Source organism: Thamnophis sirtalis, unplaced genomic scaffold, assembly GCF_051295495.1.
Source record: "Thamnophis sirtalis isolate CommonGarterSnake01/CBP01778 unplaced genomic scaffold, rThaSir2_p1.2 scaffold_4, whole genome shotgun sequence".
In the NCBI taxonomy this organism is placed as follows: domain Eukaryota; kingdom Metazoa; phylum Chordata; class Lepidosauria; order Squamata; family Natricidae; genus Thamnophis; species Thamnophis sirtalis.
In genome coordinates this window covers 131617928-131641732 of record NW_028261384.1, presented here as the reverse complement: position 1 = coordinate 131641732, position 23805 = coordinate 131617928, and the positions used below count along the sequence as shown (strand labels likewise).

At 51.3% G+C, this 23805-nt stretch overlaps 1 protein-coding gene across 1 annotated transcript in view; it reads right to left on the bottom strand.

Annotated features, from left to right (window-relative positions):
• Positions 1-23805, bottom strand: part of RPGRIP1 (RPGR interacting protein 1) — a 67539-nt gene that overhangs the window by 18362 nt on the left and 25372 nt on the right. Inside the window, exons 11-15 of the mRNA XM_087714190.1 lie at positions 23226-23362; positions 22053-22226; positions 17421-17538; positions 15146-15598; positions 14027-14196 (exon numbers count right to left, since the gene is read on the bottom strand). Coding sequence (XP_087570316.1) covers positions 14027-14196; positions 15146-15598; positions 17421-17538; positions 22053-22226; positions 23226-23362 — 1052 coding nt within the window. The remainder of the gene's footprint in view (positions 1-14026; positions 14197-15145; positions 15599-17420; positions 17539-22052; positions 22227-23225; positions 23363-23805) is intronic.

Below are 23805 nucleotides of genomic sequence, written 5' to 3'. Positions count from 1 at the left end.
TCAGGCTGCAGGGATTGCCATAGCCTATTGCCGTCTCAGTGCACCCCGTTTTCAGCCTCTGCACACCCCATTTTCAGCCTCTGCATGCCCCATTTTCCATCCGTTCTGGGGGTCGAATGAATGGAAAATTGAGTATTTGGAAGCCGAAAAGGGGATGCACGGTGGCAGCAATAGGCAATGACAATCCCTGCAGACTGACCCAGCTGATGGTTGGGAGGCGGATCCAACCGACAATCAGCTGCTTGTGCTAATCAAGCTGAAACTTAAACAGGCCGTTTGCTGAAAAGAGGCAAATTTCTGAGAGGCAGAGGCCAAAGGGTGGAGGCCGGTGTGAAGGCGGGACTACATTTGGTGTATAAGACACACCCAAATTTTCACCCTCTTTTAACGGGTAAAAGTGCATCTTATACTCCAAAAAAAATACAGTAATGTCTTGCTGCCGGTTTTAATAAGTGGGTTTCTGACTCTGAATAGGAACACAATAATTATACCATGCCTATGATGCTCTTCAGTACCCTCTGATGTTCTGCTGTGGAGAAGACAGCTATTACATCAATAGACCTCAGTGCAGTGGTGAAATTCTAATTTTTTTACCGGTTCTGTGGGCGTGGCTTGGTGGGCATGGCAGGAGAAGGATACTGCAAAATCCCCATTCCCTCCCCATTACAGGGGAGGGATACTACTGCAAAATCCCCATTCCCTCCCCACTCCTAGGGAAGGATACTGCACAATCCCCATTCCCTCCCCACTCCTGGGGAAGGATACTGCACAATCCCCATTCCCTCCCCACTCCTGGGGAAGGATACTGCACAATCCCCATTCCCTCCCCACTCCAGGGGAAGGATACTGCAAAATCTCCATTCCCTCCCCACTCCAGGGGAAGGATACTGCAAAATCTCCATTCCCTCCCCACTCCAGGGGAAGGATACTGCAAAATCTCCATTCCCTCCTCACTCCAGGGGAAGGATACTGCAAAATCTCCATTCCCTCCCCACTCCAGGGGAAGGATACTGCACAATCCCCATTCCCTCCCCACTCCTGGGGAAGGATACTGCACAATCCCCATTCCCTCCCCACTTCTGGGGGAAGGATACTGCAAAATCTCCATTCCCTCCCCACTCCAGGGGAAGGATACTGCAAAATCTCCATTCCCTCCCCACTCCAGGGGAAGGATACTGCAAAATCTCCATTCCCTCCCCACTCCAGGGGAAGGATACTGCAAAATCTCCATTCCCTCCCCACTCCAGGGGAAGGATACTGCAAAATCTCCATTCCCTCCTCACTCCAGGGGAAGGATACTGCAAAATCTCCATCCCCTCCTCACTCCTGGGGGAAGATACTCCAAATTTCTCTATTCCTCCCCGCTCCAGGGGAAGGATAAATCCATTCCCTCCCCACTCCTGGGGAAAGATACTGCAAAATCTCCATTCCCTCCCCACTCCAGGGGAAGGATATCTCCATTCCCTCCCCACTCCTGGGGAAAGATACTGCAAAATCTCCATTCCCCCCCCCACTCCAGGGGAAGGATATCTCCTTTCCCTCCCCACTCCTGGGGAAGTATACTGCAAAATCTCCATTCCCTCCCCACTCCTGGGGAAGGATATTGCACAATCCCCATTCCCTCCCCACTCCTGGGGAAGGATACTGCAAAATCTCCATTCCCTCCCCACTCCAGGGGAAGGATACTGCAAAATCTCCATTCCCTCCCCACTCCAGGGGAAGGATACTGCAAAATCTCCATTCCCTCCTCACTCCTGGGGGAAGATACTCCAAATTTCTCTATTCCTCCCCCCTCCAGGGGAAGGATATCTCCATTCCCTCCCCACTCCTGGGGAAAGATACTGCAAAATCTCCATTCCCTCCCCACTCCAGGGGAAGTATACTGCAAAATCTCCATTCCCTCCCCCCCACTCCAGGGGAAGGATATCTCCTTTCCCTCCCCACTCCTGGGGAAGTATACTGCAAAATCTCCATTCCCTCCCCACTCCTGGGGAAGGATATTGCACAATCCCCATTCCCTCCCCACTCCTGGGGAAGGATATTGCACAATCCCCATTCCCTCCCCACTCCTGGGGAAGGATACTGCAAAATCTCCATTCCCTCCCCACTCCAGGGGAAGGATACTGCAAAATCTCCATTCCCTCCTCACTCCTGGGGGAAGATACTCCAAATTTCTCTATTCCTCCCCCCTCCAGGGGAAGGATATCTCCATTCCCTCCCCACTCCTGGGGAAGGATATTGCACAATCCCCATTCCCTCCCCACTCCTGGGGAAAGATACTGCAAAATCTCCATTCCCTCCCCACTCCAGGGGAAGTATACTGCAAAATCTCCATTCCCTCCCCACTCCTGGGGAAGGATACTGCAAAATCCCCATTCCCTCCCCACTCCAGGGGAAGGATACTGCAAAATCTCCATTCCCTCCCCACTCCAGGGGAAGGATACTGCAAAATCTCCATTCCCTCCCCACTCCAGGGGAAGGATACTGCAAAATCTCCATTCCCTCCCCACTCCAGGGGAAGGATACTGCAAAATCTCCATTCCCTCCCCACTCCAGGGGAAGGATACTGCAAAATCTCCATTCCCTCCTCACTCCTGGGGAAGGATACTGCAAAATCTCCATTCCCTCCTCACTCCAGGGGAAGGATACTGCAAAATCTCCATTCCCTCCTCACTCCAGGGGAAGGATACTGCACAATCCCCATTCCCTCCCCACTCCAGGGGAAGGATACTGCACAATCCCCATTCCCTCCCCACTCCTGGGGAAGGATACTGCACAATCCCCATTCCCTCCCCACTTCTGGGGGAAGGATACTGCAAAAACTCCATTCCCTCCCCACTCCAGGGGAAGGATACTGCAAAATCTCCATTCCCTCCCCACTCCAGGGGAAGGATACTGCAAAATCTCCATTCCCTCCCCACTCCAGGGGAAGGATACTGCAAAATCTCCATTCCCTCCCCACTCCAGGGGAAGGATACTGCAAAATCTCCATTCCCTCCCCACTCCAGGGGAAGGATACTGCAAAATCTCCATTCCCTCCTCACTCCAGGGGAAGGATACTGCAAAATCTCCATCCCCTCCTCACTCCTGGGGGAAGATACTCCAAATTTCTCTATTCCTCCCCGCTCCAGGGGAAGGATATCTCCATTCCCTCCCCACTCCTGGGGAAAGATACTGCAAAATCTCCATTCCCTCCCCACTCCAGGGGAAGGATATCTCCATTCCCTCCCCACTCCAGGGGAAGGATACTGCAAAATCTCCATTCCCTCCCCACTCCAGGGGAAGGATACTGCAAAATCTCCATTCCCTCCCCACTCCAGGGGAAGGATACTGCAAAATCTCCATTCCCTCCTCACTCCAGGGGAAGGATACTGCAAAATCTCCATCCCCTCCTCACTCCTGGGGGAAGATACTCCAAATTTCTCTATTCCTCCCCGCTCCAGGGGAAGGATATCTCCATTCCCTCCCCACTCCTGGGGAAAGATACTGCAAAATCTCCATTCCCTCCCCACTCCAGGGGAAGGATATCTCCATTCCCTCCCCACTCCAGGGGAAGGATACTGCAAAATCTCCATTCCCTCCCCACTCCAGGGGAAGGATACTGCAAAATCTCCATTCCCTCCCCACTCCAGGGGAAGGATACTGCAAAATCTCCATTCCCTCCCCACTCCTGGGGAAGGATACTGCAAAATCCCCATTCCCTCCCCACTCCAGGGGAAGGATACTGCAAAATCTCCATTCCCTCCCCACTCCAGGGGAAGGATACTGCAAAATCTCCATTCCCTCCCCACTCCAGGGGAAGGATACTGCAAAATCTCCATTCCCTCCCCACTCCAGGGGAAGGATACTGCAAAATCTCCATTCCCTCCCCACTCCAGGGGAAGGATACTGCAAAATCTCCATTCCCTCCTCACTCCTGGGGAAGGATACTGCAAAATCTCCATTCCCTCCTCACTCCAGGGGAAGGATACTGCAAAATCTCCATTCCCTCCTCACTCCAGGGGAAGGATACTGCACAATCCCCATTCCCTCCCCACTCCAGGGGAAGGATACTGCACAATCCCCATTCCCTCCCCACTCCTGGGGAAGGATACTGCACAATCCCCATTCCCTCCCCACTTCTGGGGGAAGGATACTGCAAAAACTCCATTCCCTCCCCACTCCAGGGGAAGGATACTGCAAAATCTCCATTCCCTCCCCACTCCAGGGGAAGGATACTGCAAAATCTCCATTCCCTCCCCACTCCAGGGGAAGGATACTGCAAAATCTCCATTCCCTCCCCACTCCAGGGGAAGGATACTGCAAAATCTCCATTCCCTCCCCACTCCAGGGGAAGGATACTGCAAAATCTCCATTCCCTCCTCACTCCAGGGGAAGGATACTGCAAAATCTCCATCCCCTCCTCACTCCTGGGGAAGATACTCCAAATTTCTCTATTCCTCCCCGCTCCAGGGGAAGGATATCTCCATTCCCTCCCCACTCCTGGGGAAAGATACTGCAAAATCTCCATTCCCTCCCCACTCCAGGGGAAGGATATCTCCATTCCCTCCCCACTCCAGGGGAAGGATACTGCAAAATCTCCATTCCCTCCCCACTCCAGGGGAAGGATACTGCAAAATCTCCATTCCCTCCCCACTCCAGGGGAAGGATACTGCAAAATCTCCATTCCCTCCTCACTCCAGGGGAAGGATACTGCAAAATCTCCATCCCCTCCTCACTCCTGGGGGAAGATACTCCAAATTTCTCTATTCCTCCCCGCTCCAGGGGAAGGATATCTCCATTCCCTCCCCACTCCAGGGGAAGGATACTGCAAAATCTCCATTCCCTCCCCACTCCAGGGGAAGGATACTGCAAAATCTCCATTCCCTCCCCACTCCAGGGGAAGGATACTGCAAAATCTCCATTCCCTCCCCACTCCAGGGGAAGGATACTGCAAAATCTCCATTCCCTCCCCACTCCAGGGGAAGGATACTGCAAAATCTCCATTCCCTCCTCACTCCAGGGGAAGGATACTGCAAAATCTCCATCCCCTCCTCACTCCTGGGGAAGATACTCCAAATTTCTCTATTCCTCCCCGCTCCAGGGGAAGGATATCTCCATTCCCTCCCCACTCCTGGGGAAAGATACTGCAAAATCTCCATTCCCTCCCCACTCCAGGGGAAGGATATCTCCATTCCCTCCCCACTCCAGGGGAAGGATACTGCAAAATCTCCATTCCCTCCCCACTCCAGGGGAAGGATACTGCAAAATCTCCATTCCCTCCCCACTCCAGGGGAAGGATACTGCAAAATCTCCATTCCCTCCTCACTCCAGGGGAAGGATACTGCAAAATCTCCATCCCCTCCTCACTCCTGGGGGAAGATACTCCAAATTTCTCTATTCCTCCCCGCTCCAGGGGAAGGATATCTCCATTCCCTCCCCACTCCTGGGGAAAGATACTGCAAAATCTCCATTCCCTCCCCACTCCAGGGGAAGGATATCTCCATTCCCTCCCCACTCCAGGGGAAGGATACTGCAAAATCTCCATTCCCTCCCCACTCCAGGGGAAGGATACTGCAAAATCTCCATTCCCTCCCCACTCCAGGGGAAGGATACTGCAAAATCTCCATTCCCTCCTCACTCCTGGGGAAGGATACTGCAAAATCTCCATTCCCTCCTCACTCCAGGGGAAGGATACTGCAAAATCTCCATTCCCTCCTCACTCCAGGGGAAGGATACTGCACAATCCCCATTCCCTCCCCACTCCAGGGGAAGGATACTGCACAATCCCCATTCCCTCCCCACTCCTGGGGAAGGATACTGCACAATCCCCATTCCCTCCCCACTTCTGGGGGAAGGATACTGCAAAATCTCCATTCCCTCCCCACTCCAGGGGAAGGATACTGCAAAATCTCCATTCCCTCCCCACTCCAGGGGAAGGATACTGCAAAATCTCCATTCCCTCCCCACTCCAGGGGAAGGATACTGCAAAATCTCCATTCCCTCCCCACTCCAGGGGAAGGATACTGCAAAATCTCCATTCCCTCCCCACTCCAGGGGAAGGATACTGCAAAATCTCCATTCCCTCCTCACTCCAGGGGAAGGATACTGCAAAATCTCCATCCCCTCCTCACTCCTGGGGGAAGATACTCCAAATTTCTCTATTCCTCCCCGCTCCAGGGGAAGGATATCTCCATTCCCTCCCCACTCCTGGGGAAAGATACTGCAAAATCTCCATTCCCTCCCCACTCCAGGGGAAGGATATCTCCATTCCCTCCCCACTCCTGGGGAAAGATACTGCAAAATCTCCATTCCCCCCCCCACTCCAGGGGAAGGATATCTCCTTTCCCTCCCCACTCCTGGGGAAGTATACTGCAAAATCTCCATTCCCTCCCCACTCCTGGGGAAGGATATTGCACAATCCCCATTCCCTCCCCACTCCTGGGGAAGGATACTGCAAAATCTCCATTCCCTCCCCACTCCAGGGGAAGGATACTGCAAAATCTCCATTCCCTCCCCACTCCAGGGGAAGGATACTGCAAAATCTCCATTCCCTCCTCACTCCTGGGGGAGGATACTCCAAATTTCTCTATTCCTCCCCCCTCCAGGGGAAGGATATCTCCATTCCCTCCCCACTCCTGGGGAAAGATACTGCAAAATCTCCATTCCCTCCCCACTCCAGGGGAAGTATACTGCAAAATCTCCATTCCCTCCCCCCCACTCCAGGGGAAGGATATCTCCTTTCCCTCCCCACTCCTGGGGAAGTATACTGCAAAATCTCCATTCCCTCCCCACTCCTGGGGAAGGATATTGCACAATCCCCATTCCCTCCCCACTCCTGGGGAAGGATATTGCACAATCCCCATTCCCTCCCCACTCCTGGGGAAGGATACTGCAAAATCTCCATTCCCTCCCCACTCCAGGGGAAGGATACTGCAAAATCTCCATTCCCTCCTCACTCCTGGGGGAAGATACTCCAAATTTCTCTATTCCTCCCCCCTCCAGGGGAAGGATATCTCCATTCCCTCCCCACTCCTGGGGAAGGATATTGCACAATCCCCATTCCCTCCCCACTCCTGGGGAAAGATACTGCAAAATCTCCATTCCCTCCCCACTCCAGGGGAAGTATACTGCAAAATCTCCATTCCCTCCCCACTCCTGGGGAAGGATACTGCAAAATCCCCATTCCCTCCCCACTCCAGGGGAAGGATACTGCAAAATCTCCATTCCCTCCCCACTCCAGGGGAAGGATACTGCAAAATCTCCATTCCCTCCCCACTCCAGGGGAAGGATACTGCAAAATCTCCATTCCCTCCCCACTCCAGGGGAAGGATACTGCAAAATCTCCATTCCCTCCTCACTCCTGGGGGAAGATACTCCAAATTTCTCTATTCCTCCCCCCTCCAGGGGAAGGATATCTCCATTCCCTCCCCACTCCTGGGGAAAGATACTGCAAAATCTACATTCCCTCCCCACTCTGGAGCTAGCCAGAGCTGGTATTTGCCGGTTCTCTGAGCTACTCAGAACCTGCTGAATTTCACCCCTGCCTATGATGCTCTCCAGTACCCTCTGATGTTCTGCTGTGGAGAAGACGGCTATTACATCAATAGACCTCAGTGCAGTGGTGAAATTCTAATTTTTTTACCGGTTCTGTGGGCGTGGCTTGGTGGGCATGGCAGGAGAGGAATACTGCAAAATCTCCATTCCCTCCCCACTCCAGGGGAAGGATATTGCACAATCCCCATTCCCTCCCCACTCCTGGGGAAGGATACTGCACAATCCCCATTCCCTCCCCACTTCTGGGGGAAGGATACTGCAAAATCTCCATTCCCTCCCCACTCCAGGGGAAGGATACTGCAAAATCTCCATTCCCTCCCCACTCCAGGGGAAGGATACTGCAAAATCTCCATTCCCTCCCCACTCCAGGGGAAGGATACTGCAAAATCTCCATTCCCTCCTCACTCCAGGGGAAGGATACTGCAAAATCTCCATTCCCTCCTCACTCCTGGGGGAAGATACTCCAAATTTCTCTATTCCTCCCCCCTCCAGGGGAAGGATATCTCCATTCCCTCCCCATTCCTGGGGAAAGATACTGCAAAATCTCCATTCCCTCCCCACTCCAGGGGAAGGATATCTCCATTCCCTCCCCACTCCTGGGGAAAGACACTGCAAAATCTCCATTCCCCCCCCCACTCCAGGGGAAGGATATCTCCTTTCCCTCCCCACTCCTGGGGAAGTATACTGCAAAATCTCCATTCCCTCCCCACTCCTGGGGAAGGATATTGCACAATCCCCATTCCCTCCCCACTCCTGGGGAAGGATACTGCAAAATCTCCATTCCCTCCCCACTCCTGGGGAAGGATACTGCAAAATCTCCATTCCCTCCCCACTCCAGGGGAAGGATACTGCAAAATCTCCATTCCCTCCCCATTCCTGGGGAAAGATACTGCAAAATCTCCATTCCCTCCCCACTCCAGGGGAAGGATACTGCACAATCCCCATTCCCTCCCCACTTCTGGGGGAAGGATACTGCAAAATCTCCATTCCCTCCCCACTCCAGGGGAAGGATACTGCAAAATCTCCATTCCCTCCCCACTCCAGGGGAAGGATACTGCAAAATCTCCATTCCCTCCCCACTCCAGGGGAAGGATACTGCAAAATCTCCATTCCCTCCCCACTCCAGGGGAAGGATACTGCAAAATCTCCATTCCCTCCCCACTCCAGGGGAAGGATACTGCAAAATCTCCATTCCCTCCTCACTCCAGGGGAAGGATACTGCAAAATCTCCATCCCCTCCTCACTCCTGGGGGAAGATACTCCAAATTTCTCTATTCCTCCCCGCTCCAGGGGAAGGATATCTCCATTCCCTCCCCACTCCTGGGGAAAGATACTGCAAAATCTCCATTCCCTCCCCACTCCAGGGGAAGGATATCTCCATTCCCTCCCCACTCCTGGGGAAAGATACTGCAAAATCTCCATTCCCCCCCCCACTCCAGGGGAAGGATATCTCCTTTCCCTCCCCACTCCTGGGGAAGTATACTGCAAAATCTCCATTCCCTCCCCACTCCTGGGGAAGGATATTGCACAATCCCCATTCCCTCCCCACTCCTGGGGAAGGATACTGCAAAATCTCCATTCCCTCCCCACTCCAGGGGAAGGATACTGCAAAATCTCCATTCCCTCCCCACTCCAGGGGAAGGATACTGCAAAATCTCCATTCCCTCCTCACTCCTGGGGGAGGATACTCCAAATTTCTCTATTCCTCCCCCCTCCAGGGGAAGGATATCTCCATTCCCTCCCCACTCCTGGGGAAAGATACTGCAAAATCTCCATTCCCTCCCCACTCCAGGGGAAGTATACTGCAAAATCTCCATTCCCTCCCCCCCACTCCAGGGGAAGGATATCTCCTTTCCCTCCCCACTCCTGGGGAAGTATACTGCAAAATCTCCATTCCCTCCCCACTCCTGGGGAAGGATATTGCACAATCCCCATTCCCTCCCCACTCCTGGGGAAGGATATTGCACAATCCCCATTCCCTCCCCACTCCTGGGGAAGGATACTGCAAAATCTCCATTCCCTCCCCACTCCAGGGGAAGGATACTGCAAAATCTCCATTCCCTCCTCACTCCTGGGGGAAGATACTCCAAATTTCTCTATTCCTCCCCCCTCCAGGGGAAGGATATCTCCATTCCCTCCCCACTCCTGGGGAAGGATATTGCACAATCCCCATTCCCTCCCCACTCCTGGGGAAAGATACTGCAAAATCTCCATTCCCTCCCCACTCCAGGGGAAGTATACTGCAAAATCTCCATTCCCTCCCCACTCCTGGGGAAGGATACTGCAAAATCCCCATTCCCTCCCCACTCCAGGGGAAGGATACTGCAAAATCTCCATTCCCTCCCCACTCCAGGGGAAGGATACTGCAAAATCTCCATTCCCTCCCCACTCCAGGGGAAGGATACTGCAAAATCTCCATTCCCTCCCCACTCCAGGGGAAGGATACTGCAAAATCTCCATTCCCTCCTCACTCCTGGGGGAAGATACTCCAAATTTCTCTATTCCTCCCCCCTCCAGGGGAAGGATATCTCCATTCCCTCCCCACTCCTGGGGAAAGATACTGCAAAATCTACATTCCCTCCCCACTCTGGAGCTAGCCAGAGCTGGTATTTGCCGGTTCTCTGAGCTACTCAGAACCTGCTGAATTTCACCCCTGCCTATGATGCTCTCCAGTACCCTCTGATGTTCTGCTGTGGAGAAGACGGCTATTACATCAATAGACCTCAGTGCAGTGGTGAAATTCTAATTTTTTTACCGGTTCTGTGGGCGTGGCTTGGTGGGCATGGCAGGAGAGGAATACTGCAAAATCTCCATTCCCTCCCCACTCCAGGGGAAGGATATTGCACAATCCCCATTCCCTCCCCACTCCTGGGGAAGGATACTGCACAATCCCCATTCCCTCCCCACTTCTGGGGGAAGGATACTGCAAAATCTCCATTCCCTCCCCACTCCAGGGGAAGGATACTGCAAAATCTCCATTCCCTCCCCACTCCAGGGGAAGGATACTGCAAAATCTCCATTCCCTCCCCACTCCAGGGGAAGGATACTGCAAAATCTCCATTCCCTCCTCACTCCAGGGGAAGGATACTGCAAAATCTCCATTCCCTCCTCACTCCTGGGGGAAGATACTCCAAATTTCTCTATTCCTCCCCCCTCCAGGGGAAGGATATCTCCATTCCCTCCCCATTCCTGGGGAAAGATACTGCAAAATCTCCATTCCCTCCCCACTCCAGGGGAAGGATATCTCCATTCCCTCCCCACTCCTGGGGAAAGACACTGCAAAATCTCCATTCCCCCCCCCACTCCAGGGGAAGGATATCTCCTTTCCCTCCCCACTCCTGGGGAAGTATACTGCAAAATCTCCATTCCCTCCCCACTCCTGGGGAAGGATATTGCACAATCCCCATTCCCTCCCCACTCCTGGGGAAGGATACTGCAAAATCTCCATTCCCTCCCCACTCCTGGGGAAGGATACTGCAAAATCTCCATTCCCTCCCCACTCCAGGGGAAGGATACTGCAAAATCTCCATTCCCTCCCCATTCCTGGGGAAAGATACTGCAAAATCTCCATTCCCTCCCCACTCCAGGGGAAGGATATCTCCATTCCCTCCCCACTCCTGGGGAAAGACACTGCAAAATCTCCATCCCCCCCCCACTCCAGGGGAAGGATATCTCCTTTCCCTCCCCACTCCTGGGGAAGTATACTGCAAAATCTCCATTCCCTCCCCACTCCTGGGGAAGGATATTGCACAATCCCCATTCCCTCCCCACTCCTGGGGAAGGATACTGCAAAATCTCCATTCCCTCCCCACTCCTGGGGAAGGATACTGCAAAATCTCCATTCCCTCCCCACTCCAGGGGAAGGATACTGCAAAATCTCCATTCCCTCCTCACTCCTGGGGGAAGATACTCCAAATTTCTCTATTCCTCCCCCCTCCAGGGGAAGGATATCTCCATTCCCTCCCCATTCCTGGGGAAAGATACTGCAAAATCTCCATTCCCTCCCCACTCCAGGGGAAGGATATCTCCATTCCCTCCCCACTCCTGGGGAAAGACACTGCAAAATCTCCATTCCCCCCCCCCACTCCAGGGGAAGGATATCTCCTTTCCCTCCCCACTCCTGGGGAAGTATACTGCAAAATCTCCATTCCCTCCCCACTCCTGGGGAAGGATATTGCACAATCCCCATTCCCTCCCCACTCCTGGGGAAGGATACTGCAAAATCTCCATTCCCTCCCCACTCCTGGGGAAGGATACTGCAAAATCTCCATTCCCTCCCCACTCCAGGGGAAGGATACTGCAAAATCTCCATTCCCTCCCCATTCCTGGGGAAAGATACTGCAAAATCTCCATTCCCTCCCCACTCCAGGGGAAGGATATCTCCATTCCCTCCCCACTCCTGGGGAAAGACACTGCAAAATCTCCATCCCCCCCCCACTCCAGGGGAAGGATATCTCCTTTCCCTCCCCACTCCTGGGGAAGTATACTGCAAAATCTCCATTCCCTCCCCACTCCTGGGGAAGGATATTGCACAATCCCCATTCCCTCCCCACTCCTGGGGAAGGATACTGCAAAATCTCCATTCCCTCCCCACTCCTGGGGAAGGATACTGCAAAATCTCCATTCCCTCCCCACTCCAGGGGAAGGATACTGCAAAATCTCCATTCCCTCCTCACTCCTGGGGGAAGATACTCCAAATTTCTCTATTCCTCCCCCCTCCAGGGGAAGGATATCTCCATTCCCTCCCCACTCCTGGGGAAAGATACTGCAAAATCTCCATTCCCTCCCCACTCCAGGGGAAGGATATCTCCATTCCCTCCCCACTCCTGGGGAAAGATACTGCAAAATCTCCATTCCCCCCTCACTCCAGGGGAAGGATATCTCCTTTCCCTCCCCACTCCTGGGGAAGTATACTGCAAAATCTCCATTCCCTCCCCACTCCAGGGGAAGGATACTGCAAAATCTCCATTCCCTCCCCACTCCAGGGGAAGGATACTGCAAAATCTCCATTCCCTCCTCACTCCAGGGGAAGGATACTGCAAAATCTCCATTCCCTCCTCACTCCTGGGGGAAGATACTCCAAATTTCTCTATTCCTCCCCCCTCCAGGGGAAGGATATCTCCATTCCCTCCCCATTCCTGGGGAAAGATACTGCAAAATCTCCATTCCCTCCCCACTCCAGGGGAAGTATATCTCCATTCCCTCCCCACTCCTGGGGAAAGACACTGCAAAATCTCCATTCCCCCCCCCCACTCCAGGGGAAGGATATCTCCTTTCCCTCCCCACTCCTGGGGAAGGATATTGCACAATCCCCATTCCCTCCCCACTCCTGGGGAAGGATACTGCAAAATCTCCATTCCCTCCCCACTCCTGGGGAAGGATACTGCAAAATCTCCATTCCCTCCCCACTCCAGGGGAAGGATACTGCAAAATCTCCATTCCCTCCCCATTCCTGGGGAAAGATACTGCAAAATCTCCATTCCCTCCCCACTCCAGGGGAAGGATATCTCCATTCCCTCCCCACTCCTGGGGAAAGACACTGCAAAATCTCCATTCCCCCCCCCACTCCAGGGGAAGGATATCTCCTTTCCCTCCCCACTCCTGGGGAAGTATACTGCAAAATCTCCATTCCCTCCCCACTCCTGGGGAAGGATACTGCAAAATCTCCATTCCCTCCCCACTCCTGGGGAAGGATACTGCAAAATCTCCATTCCCTCCCCACTCCTGGGGAAGGATACTGCAAAATCTCCATTCCCTCCCCACTCCAGGGGAAGGATACTGCAAAATCTCCATTCCCTCCTCACTCCTGGGGGAAGATACTCCAAATTTCTCTATTCCTCCCCCCTCCAGGGGAAGGATATCTCCATTCCCTCCCCACTCCTGGGGAAAGATACTGCAAAATCTCCATTCCCTCCCCACTCCAGGGGAAGGATATCTCCATTCCCTCCCCACTCCTGGGGAAAGATACTGCAAAATCTCCATTCCCCCCCCCACTCCAGGGGAAGGATATCTCCTTTCCCTCCCCACTCCTGGGGAAGTATACTGCAAAATCTCCATTCCCTCCCCACTCTGGAGCCAGCCAGAGCTGGTATTTGCCGGTTCTCTGAGCTACTCAGAACCTGCTGAATTTCACCCCTGCCTCAGTGCGAACCAAAAATCAAGGTTCCTCTCAAGAAGACTGTGTCTGCTGCTGCCTTTTACAGCTACAGGATAATGGAGCGTGATGGTGAAGAATGCTACCTACTGCTGTTCCAGTTCTGTAGTGAAGCACAGGTATCCAACCGACTAGTATTACTAATAGGCTACTTAGGGGGATTTGAAAACTTTGTAAAATAGTTTTTTTCATAGGATTGATTCATGGTTTCCTGTTTGGTTGGGTTTTTCCTTTCTGGCTTATTTGCTCCTAATTTTTAGGATACAAACCAAGAAGGCTTAAACGCTGACCACAGATTATATTCTTGAACAGTAGATCAACCTCCTTTTTCCTTACTCTGTCGCCTTGCAGTTGCCAGCTCTGTGGGGCTACAGCCGGAGTTCCTGCTCCAGCAGAGAGATGGGTCAGTGTTTGACTTTGAGGGTGGGGCAGCTGCGAAATCTGTTTGAACGGAAAGTGAAGTTTCAACCCGTATTCCAAACGGCCATAATCCTCGCCTTTGGGACCTGGAGGGATAAGGGTAGGGAAGCAGTTGGGAAGAAAGGCACATTTTGGATGAATAAGGTAAAAGTTGGACCATCATCATCATCATTTGGAACACAACATGACAGATATCACAGTTTTTGAAAACTGAAGCATACTATTCTATATTCTATCCTGTCCTTTCCTGTCCTGTCCTACCCTACCCTACCCTACCCTATTTATTCTATTCCTATTCTAGTCTATTCTGTTGTATTCTATTTCTATTCCTATTCCTATTCCTATTCCTATTCTATTCTAGTCCAGTCCAGTCCATCTCACTCTATTCCATATTTTCTGTTCTGTTCTATTCTGTTCTATTCTATTCTTATTCTTATTCCTATTCCTATTCCTATTCCTATTCCTATTCCTATTCCTATGCTATGCTATTCCTATTTCTATTCTATTCCAGCCCAGCCCAGCCCAGCCCGTCCTATTCCATATTTTCTATTCTATTCTATTCTAGTCTAGTCCAGTCCATCCCACCCCACTATATTCCATATTTTTCTATTCTGTTCTGTTCTGTTCTATTCTATTCCTACTCCTACTCCTACTCCTACTCCTACTCTATTCTAGTCCTGTCCAGTCCAGTCCAGTCTATCCCGCCCTATTCCATATTTTCTATTCTATTCTATTCCAGCCCAGCCCAGCCCAGCCCAGCCCAGCCCAGTCCATCCCACTATATTCCATATTTTCTGTTCTGTTCTGTTCTGTTCTGTTCTGTTCCGTTCCGTTCCGTTCCATTCCATTCCATTCCATTCCATTCCATTCCACTCCACTCCACCCCATTCCATATTTTCTCTTCTCTTCTATTCTCTTCTTTTCCTATTCCTATTCCTATGCCATTCCATTCCTATGGAAGTCAAATCCCATCTGATGGGAGACTTGGGATCATAATCATGATGGGAGACTTGGGATCATAATCATTCTTCTTACCACGCAAGACTGCCGTGCAACGAACTTGCTCTCTCCTGTTCAGCACTTGGCCGAAATGCAACCAGCAGGAGGCCAGGGTGGTGTGGTCGACAGCAGAGGCCAGGTAGAGATCCAGGCGAGAAGTGGCCCCTTGCAAGTATTGCATGAAGAAGGGGTCAACCCGGACCACGTATTGGGAAGTGAAGTCGTAGTGGGGCCGGATGCCGCTGGCCAGAGGCGTGCAGTGGGTCTCGAAGTCATAGAAGGCGTAGGTGCAAAAGGTGAGAGGTTCGGGGTCTCCCAGAAGTTGGATGGCCTCGGCCGACAGAATTGCCCCCGAGATGTGCAACTCGAAGAGGTTCTCCCCATGTTGCAATCTCAGAACTTTGCTAGGGACTCCTTCGTTGTCAACGTCACTATCGGGTGGCCGAAGTCGGACAGCTCTTGTTCCGTATGCCACGCCCTTCAACTTCTCTGGGAGAAGAGACACAGAAAACCTTAAGAGCTCCCCGCAAGCATTCACCTGACTTTTTGGAAGGAATTCTCAAGAGAACCCAACTCATGCCTGGCGGCAGTCATTAGGTTTCGGCGTCAGATCCAATGGAGCAGAAGGCCGCCTACTGACAGATATGCTCTTTTGATCTTGTGGGGCTATTGTATTTGTATTTGTATTTATTTGTCTTGTATGCCGCCTACTCCCGAAGGACTCTGTGCGGCTCACAATAGACAAGGGAAGTGGGAAGACTAGACAAAGACAACACTTTAAAAACAAAACCACAACATTCACAATTTCTGCGGGGCTGGATGTTTCACAGGCCCCCCGGCCTGCTGGAGCAGCCAGGACTTGGTGGCTTTGCGGAAAGCCGGGAGGGTCGTAAGGGTCCGGATCTCGACAGGGAGATCATTCCAGAGGGCTGGAGCTGCAACAGAGAAGGCTCTCCCCCGGGGGTTCGCCAGCCGACATTGGCTGGCGGATGGAATCCGGAGGAGACCTAACCTGTGAGATATGATCGGTCTATGGTAATCGGCAGGAGGCGGTCTCTCAGGTACCCAGGTCCGATGCCATGTAGGGCTTTATAGGTAGCTATGCCACACAGTGGTTGACAAGGAAGGGGATTTCCACATTCACAAAACAACAGTCACAGCAAGCACGTCAAGACACACAAAACCTTTTTTTTTAACGTGATAGGGCAGTCATGGCAAACCTTTTCGGCACTGAGTGCTCAAACCGGAACGTTCATGCATGTACGTGTGTTGGAGTGCTGGAAACTCAAAGACTAGCTGGCCAGCACACGCATGCCTGTATTTGTCTGATTTCGGCCATTTTTGGGGCAGTTTCAAGCTGTTTGGGGGGCATTTTGAGCCCCCCCCAAAAACAGCCCCTGAATGGCCTGAAAAGAGCCCAGAAAATGCCACTCCAAAAAACAGATTGTTTTGGGGCCATTTTCCGGGCCATTTCCGGTGCCCGCAAAGACCAGTGCCGGAAACCAGATCAGCTGGCGAATGGTGCATGTGCCCACAGAGAGGGGCCTGCTTGCCACCTCTGGCACACGTGCCATAGGTTTGCCATCACAGTGATAGGGCAAGATGGTTGACTAACCCCAAGGGAGCTGTTTGGAGTATAAGACGCACCTTTTTCCCTTAAAAAAAAGAGGCTAAAAAGTGTATTAAAAAGTGAATATTCAGTGTATAAGAGGCTGGGTGCATCTTATACAGTGAATACAGCATTTTTGGCCTCCCGAAACCCTGTTCCCTTTGCAAAAATGGCCATGCGTAGCCTTTAGGAGACTTTCAGAGAGCTCCTGGGGGCTTGGGAAGGTAGAAATGAGTGAAAAAACAAGCCGTTTTTGGCTCAATTTCCCCCCCCCTCCCCAGCCCCCAAGAGTACTCTGTAAGCCTCCTAAAGGCTATGCATGCAATTTTTTTTTCACAAAAACAGGCCATTTTTTGCTTGTTTGGGGGGGGCACCACCTAGGAGCAGCCTGAAGCCCCCTAAAGGCTATTCATGCCTTTTTTTGGAAAGAAAATGGGCCCGTTTTTGTGAAAAACGGGCCGTTTTGGGAAGGTTTGCAGAATGCCAACCCCTTTTTTAAAAAAAAAATTGCCTCTCCAAAACCTTGGTGCGTCTTATACTCTGGTGCATCTTATACTCCGAAAAATACGGTAGTACTTCTGGATCATCACAGTCTTCAAAAGAAAAACCAGAAAGTCCAGTTGCCTCCTGAAAAAGCACCTTTGGGACAATATTTCCAATCCGTCTTGAACTGTGGAATACCTAAAAAGGAGCAGTGCTTACCTTCTAGCTGGTGTATATGGGCGTTGCGCAGGTCCAGAAGTTGGTCCATCTGCTTTTGCTGCTCCTCGTGTTCCTGTTTGTCCAGTCTGGACTGCGTGAGCACCTTCTCCAGCTCCACCTCCAACCAAAAGAGCCGTCAAGAGTCTCAAACTACAACCCATACCAACTTCTTTTTATATCTATAAGTTTAGTTTAGTTTAGTTTATTAATCTTGTATGCCGCCCACTCCCGAAGGACTCCGGGTGGCTTACAATAAAAAGGGTAAAGGGGATAAATAAGACAGACAACAATTTAAAAATACAACAACATTCATAGTTACCGTGGGGCTGGATACTTCAACAGCCCCCGGCCTGCCAGAGCAGCCAGGACTTAGTGGCTATACGGAAGGCCTGGAGGGTCGTAATGGTCCGGATCTCCACGGGGAGCTTGTTCCAGAGGGCCGGAGCTGCAACAGAGAAAGCTCTCCCCTGGGGGGTCACCAGCGGACATTGGCTGGCAGATGGAATCCGGAGAAGGCCTAGTCTGTGCAATCAAATCAGTCTTTGGGAGGTAATTGGCAGGAGGCAGTCTCTCAGGTACCCAGGTCCAATGCCATGAAGGGCTTTATAAGTAACGACTAGCACCTTGAAGCATGTCCGGAGACCAATGGGCAGCCAGTGCAGCTCGCAGAGGATAGGTGTAACGTGGGTGTACCTAGGTGCACCCACAATCGCTCGCGCGGCTGTGTTCTGGACTAACTGAAGTCTTCGGACACTCTTCAAGGGCAGCCCCATGTAGAGCGTGTTACAGTAATCCAGTCTTGAGGTCACGAGGGCGTGAGTGACTATCCGAAGGGCCTCCCGGTCCAGGTAGGGTCGCAATTGGTGCACCAGGCGAACCAGGGCAAAGGTCCCACTGGTCACAGCCAACAAATGATGTTCTAACGTCAGCTGTGGATCCAGGAGGACTCCCAAATTGCAAACCCTCTCTGAGGGGCGTATGGATTCACCCCCCAGGCTAAGAGATGGAGTAGCTGGACCATTTTTTGGAGGGAGCATCAATAGCCACTCGGTCTTGTCGGGATTGAGTGCAAGCTTGTTCACTCCCATCCAGAACCTAACAGCCTCCAGGCACTGGCACATCACTTCTACTGCTTCACTGAGTTGGCACGGGGCGGACAAATACAGTTGTGTGTCGTCTGCATATTGGTGGTATTTAATCCTGTGCCGTCAAATGATCTCACCCAGGGGCTTCATGTAGATCTTAAATAGGAGGGGGGACAGGACCGAACCCTGCGGCACCCCATAGTTGAGGGGCCTAGGGGTCGACCTCTGCCCTCCGACCAACACCGACTGCGACCTGTCCTAGAGGTAGGAGGAGAACCACCGTAAGACGGTGCCTCCCACTCCCACCTCTCGTAACCATCGCAGAAGGATACCATAGTAGATGGTATTGAAGGCTGCTGAGAGGTCAAGGAGCACTAGGATTCAGGAGTGACCCCTATCCCTGGCTTGCCAGAGATCATCGATCAGTGCGACCAAAACAGTTTCCGTGCTGTAGCCAGGCCTGAAACCGGACTGAAAGGCATTATTTATAGTTTTTTCTTTAACATCCATAAATGCTTGGTGAACAGTGTATTGTCTGGGTCAATATGCTGTGTTTCCCCGAAAATATGACCTGTCCCGAAACTAACGCCTTGCCACATTTTTCACGTTTGCAAAAATATAAGCCCACACTCAAAAATAAACCCCCTGGACAATCTCTCCTCTCCAGCCAGGCAGAGCACCTCTCACCGACCTAGCGTTATCCCGGAAGCACCAAGCCGTGGGAGCTGGGGGGAAGGCGCTCACGTTGCTTGCCGCCTTCGGGATACTGCTAGGTTGGGGAGTGGCATTGTGCCTGGCCAGAGGGGAGAGTTGCCGGGTGGCTGCTCCCTTGCGAGCGGGCTCCCGAAGAGCCGGGCACAGCCTCAGGGGCGAAGCAGCCATGAGGTAATCATGCTCATGAGCAGCCGCCCGGCAAATCCCCTCTCCAGCTGGGCAGAGCACCATTCACTGACCTAGGGGGTATCACTAAGGCGCCAAACCACATGGCCCTGTGCCTGCTCCCCAGCTCCCATGGCTTGGCACATTAGGGATATCCCCTAGGTCAGTGCATGGAGCTCTGCCCGGCTGGAGAGGGGGCTTGCACGAGCGCTTGTTCTGCCCCAAGCCTCACCAAGCCCTTGCACAGCTCTCCCAGGACACCGCCGCCACCACGCTCCAAGCATAACTTCCAAACTCCAAAAATCGGCTGCCAAGTCTTCCAGCATCGGCTGCTCTAGGAGTGCTCTCTATGGGGGGTTGGCTGCCAGACAGAGAGTCTTCCGGACAGAGAGTCTTCCAGCAGCAGGCCCACCATAGAGAGCATTCCTAGAGCGGCCGAATGTGCCAAGCCACGGGAGCTGGGGGGCGGGCACAGCACCACGTGGCTTGGTTGGGCAGCTGCTCATGAGCGTGATTAACTCATGGCTGTTTCACCCCTGAGGCTGTGCCTGGCTCTTCGGGAGCCCGCTCGCAAGAGAGCAGCCGTTCAGCAACCCCAAAACAATAAGCCCTCCCTGATAATAAGCCCACGGCCATATTTCGTGGGGCAAATGAAAATAAGACCCTGTCGTATTTTCAGGGAAACACGGTACAGTACTACTACTACTAATAATAATATTTAAATATGCATACCGTATTTTCAGAGTATAAGACGCATCCTTTTCCCTCAAAGAGGCTGAAAATCTGGGTGTGTCTTATACACTGAATACAGCATTTTTTGCCTCCCGAAACCCCACCCCCTTCTCCAAAATGGCCGTGCATAGCCTTTAGGAGGCTTATAGAGTGCTCCTGGCGGCTGGGGAGGGCAGAAATGAGCGAAAAATGAGCCATTTTTTGCTCACCTTTTGCCCCCCCCCCCCCAACCCTCAGGAGCACTCTACAAGCTTCCTAAAGGCTATTCATGCCCTTTTTTTTTGAAAAAAAAAAACAAAAACCCGGGCCCGTTTTTGCAAAAAAATGGGCCATTTTGGTGAAGTTTGAAGAATGCAAAAAAACATTTTTTTTAATTTGCCTCTTCAAAACCTTGGTGCGTCTTCTACTCTGGTGCATCTCATACTCCAAAAAATACGGTAATCATAATCTTTCAACTTCTAAGATTTGTTTATATGAAGTAATTATAATGTATTCTATTATATGTCAGTAACACTCATTTCTACTTTCTACCTCTTTTTTCTAACTTTTAATGAAATAGCCACCATATTGAGAAGTATTCTATATTTATCCATCATCTCTTACCCTTTTTTGAATTTCAACTCTTACTGACTTTTTGGTAAGTCTTTCGTGCTTCTTGATTAGACTCTTGTAACTCCTTACATCATGTTTATTTAATCTAAGTGTTTCATCCATCACAACATCTCTCTCTTGCTGTTGCTAACTCATACCAACTTCTTCATCATTCCACCCCTATTTGCTTCGTAGACTAGTCAATAGTTTCTTCACCATTAATTCACCAGCTGGTGTCCTCTGACAATGATTATCCTTTCAACTGACCTGGTCATTAGCCAGGGAAGATGCCAGATGCGGAAAGGGTCTTCTAGGACAGGGTTCACCAACCTTTCGGATCTCAGGGACCACTAAATTCATAATTTTAAATCCTGTGGACCACTAATATGATCTGCCTAAGGACTGGCTGGGTGGGCATGGCTAGGTGGTCATGTGACTGGGTGGGTGTGGCCAACTCAATATCACTCATGTTGAAGGGCACCTCGCCAGCCTCTATTTGCCACTCCTTGCCTGCCTGCCCGGGCTCCTTAGGGCCCCAACAGGAAGCAGTTGCTGGAGCTAAGCAGCCACCATGAGAAAGAGTTGGCAAAACAGCTCAGTTCAAATTGGATCTGACCAAGTAGGAGGCTCAGCAGAAGCACCTCACTGAGGACTATGAGCATAGGCTTTCCACACAGAGGGAAGACCTGCAGGAGTTCAAGGCCAGGTACTGGTGCCTGGAGGCTCAGTGAGCTGAGATGGTCAGCCAGTTCCAGGCCATGATTCAGTCCTACTGGAACGAGGCCCTCCAGCTCTTTGCCACCAGCAATGCTTCCCTCCAGCCTTCACCCAAAGCCCCACACCAGGAAGCTGAAGCAGACCCCAAGTTGGAATTTCTGCCTCCCCTCCAACCTGCACAAAAAGACCCCCAAAGGGAGAGATTCTCTGCAGCAACACAAACATTCATTGCACGTATCCGTCCCAAGCACCATAGTTTGAGGACCCCTGATTTAGTGTGATATAAAAAATGCAAATAATTTTTCTGTGGACTACCCAAATTTTCTCGTGGACCACCAATTGGTGACCGCTGTTAACTAGGAGATGAGAATTGGTGATATCATGGACCTTAGCAAATCCTTCCGCATCCTAAGTGTTGGTCAATAAGTCCTATGTATATTTAACTGAAATGCAAATTGCAAAATTGGATTCTATCCAAGCTTAACCTCAGACAGAACATTGTTCATCTAACTAGGGACTTGTAAATATACACCTAGAACAACCTTGTTGCTCATGTAACATTTTATTTGTATGTATTGCTAATCCTCCAGGGCCCCCATCTTAGATGATGGGGATATTTGGATTGCACCTGATAATCCCGATTGATGCGGTGCTGCAAAATGACCATGTTGCATGTCTTCTCCAATTCAAACACCGTCTCCGCATGCGCAGCCTCGGCCTCATGAAGTTGTCGCTTTAGGCTGTCCTGGATGAAGATTTCCATCTTTTCCTGGTCTCTTTCTGGAATGTCTACTGGAAGGCTCTGGAAGGAAGGAAGGAAGGGAGGAAGGAAGGAAGGAGGGAGGGAGGGAGGGAAGGAAGGAAGGAAGAGAGGAAGGGAAGGAAGGAAGAGAGGAAGGGAGGAAGGAAGAGAGGAAGGGAGGGAGGAAGGGAAGGAAGGAAAGAAGGAGGAGGGAGGGAAAGAAGGAAGGGGAAGGAAGGAGGGAGGGAGGAAAGAAAGGAAGACGGAAGGAAGGGGGAAGGAAGAAAGAGGGAGGGAGGGAAGGAAGGGTGAAGGAAGGAGCAAGGAAGGGAGGAAGAGAGGAAAGGAGGGAAGAAGGGAAGGAAGGAAGGAGTGAGAGAGGGAGGAGGAGAAGGAGGGGGGAAAGGAAGGGAGGGGAAATGAAGGAATGGGCAGGGAATGAAGAAAATAGGGAGGAAGGGAGGAAGAAAGGGAGAAAAGGAAGGAAGGAGCAAGGAAGGAAGGAAGAGAGGGAGGGAGGGAGGAAAGTAAAGAAGGAAGGAAGGGGGAAAGGATTGAGAAGAAATGGAGGAAAGAAAGGAAGGAATGAGCGAGGGAGGGAGGAAGGAAAAGGGAAGAAAGAAGAGGAGGGGAGGGGGGAGAGAGAGGAAGGAGTGAGGAAAGAAGGAGCAGGGGAATACAGGGGGGGAGAAAGGAAGGAAGGGGAAAGAAAGGGAGGAAGGGAAAGAAGGAAGAAAGGAAGGGGCAGAAACAGAAAGAAAGCAAAATATGGAATTTAACATGCTTGGAACTGTCAAAATAACTCAACATGAGGGCTTACCACTCAGGAAACACAATCACTCATTCACTACCCCCTTTAATATCTTGGTATTGTCTGCTTTCCTATTCTGTATTGAAGTGTTTTGCGAGTTTGCAAGCCCACTGGCGCTTGTTCACACCCGAGCACCTTCAAAGAACTCTTCTCAGATCGAGTTACAGACAAACGGGCTTCAAAACCACCAATCCCTTTGCTCAAACTTTGTTACCTTTGCTGCTCAAGCCGGATTCGTAACAACTTACCTGAGTTGTTGAGTTGGGTTGGGTTGGGCTGGGTTGAGTTGGGTTGGACTGAGGCGTTTCCTCCCGCGCTTGGCTTTCCAAGATGGCCACCCGCTCCTGAAAAGAGTCGACTTCCTGTTTCAGAGCGTCATTCTGAGCTTGTCAAACAAGAGGAAAAGAATTAGGATAGTTTAAAAGCGTTTAAAAATCCAATCCAAAGTGTTGATTAGATTTGGCCAATCGGCAAACTCTTCATTGAAGAGGATGCATTCTTATGACATTGTTGTTATTCTTACGTTTTATCAATTAGATTTTTATTTGTTGTGAGTCGCCTTGAGCGTTGTATAGAAAAAAGGTGTGTGTGTGTGTGTGTGTGTGTGTGTGTGTGTGTGTGTGTGTGTGTACATGTGTACATGTCAGGGTAATGACAATTTAATAGCTTACCAGCTGCTGTAAGGCTGTAAACCAAGATGATGACATGATCATCTTGGTTTACAACCAAGGGTTACTGCCACTTTAAGAAGCTATGTATATAAGGGAGACCATGTGAGAGCGTCTCTCCTCTCTCCTTGTGTTATCTCTCCTCATGTATCTATCTCCA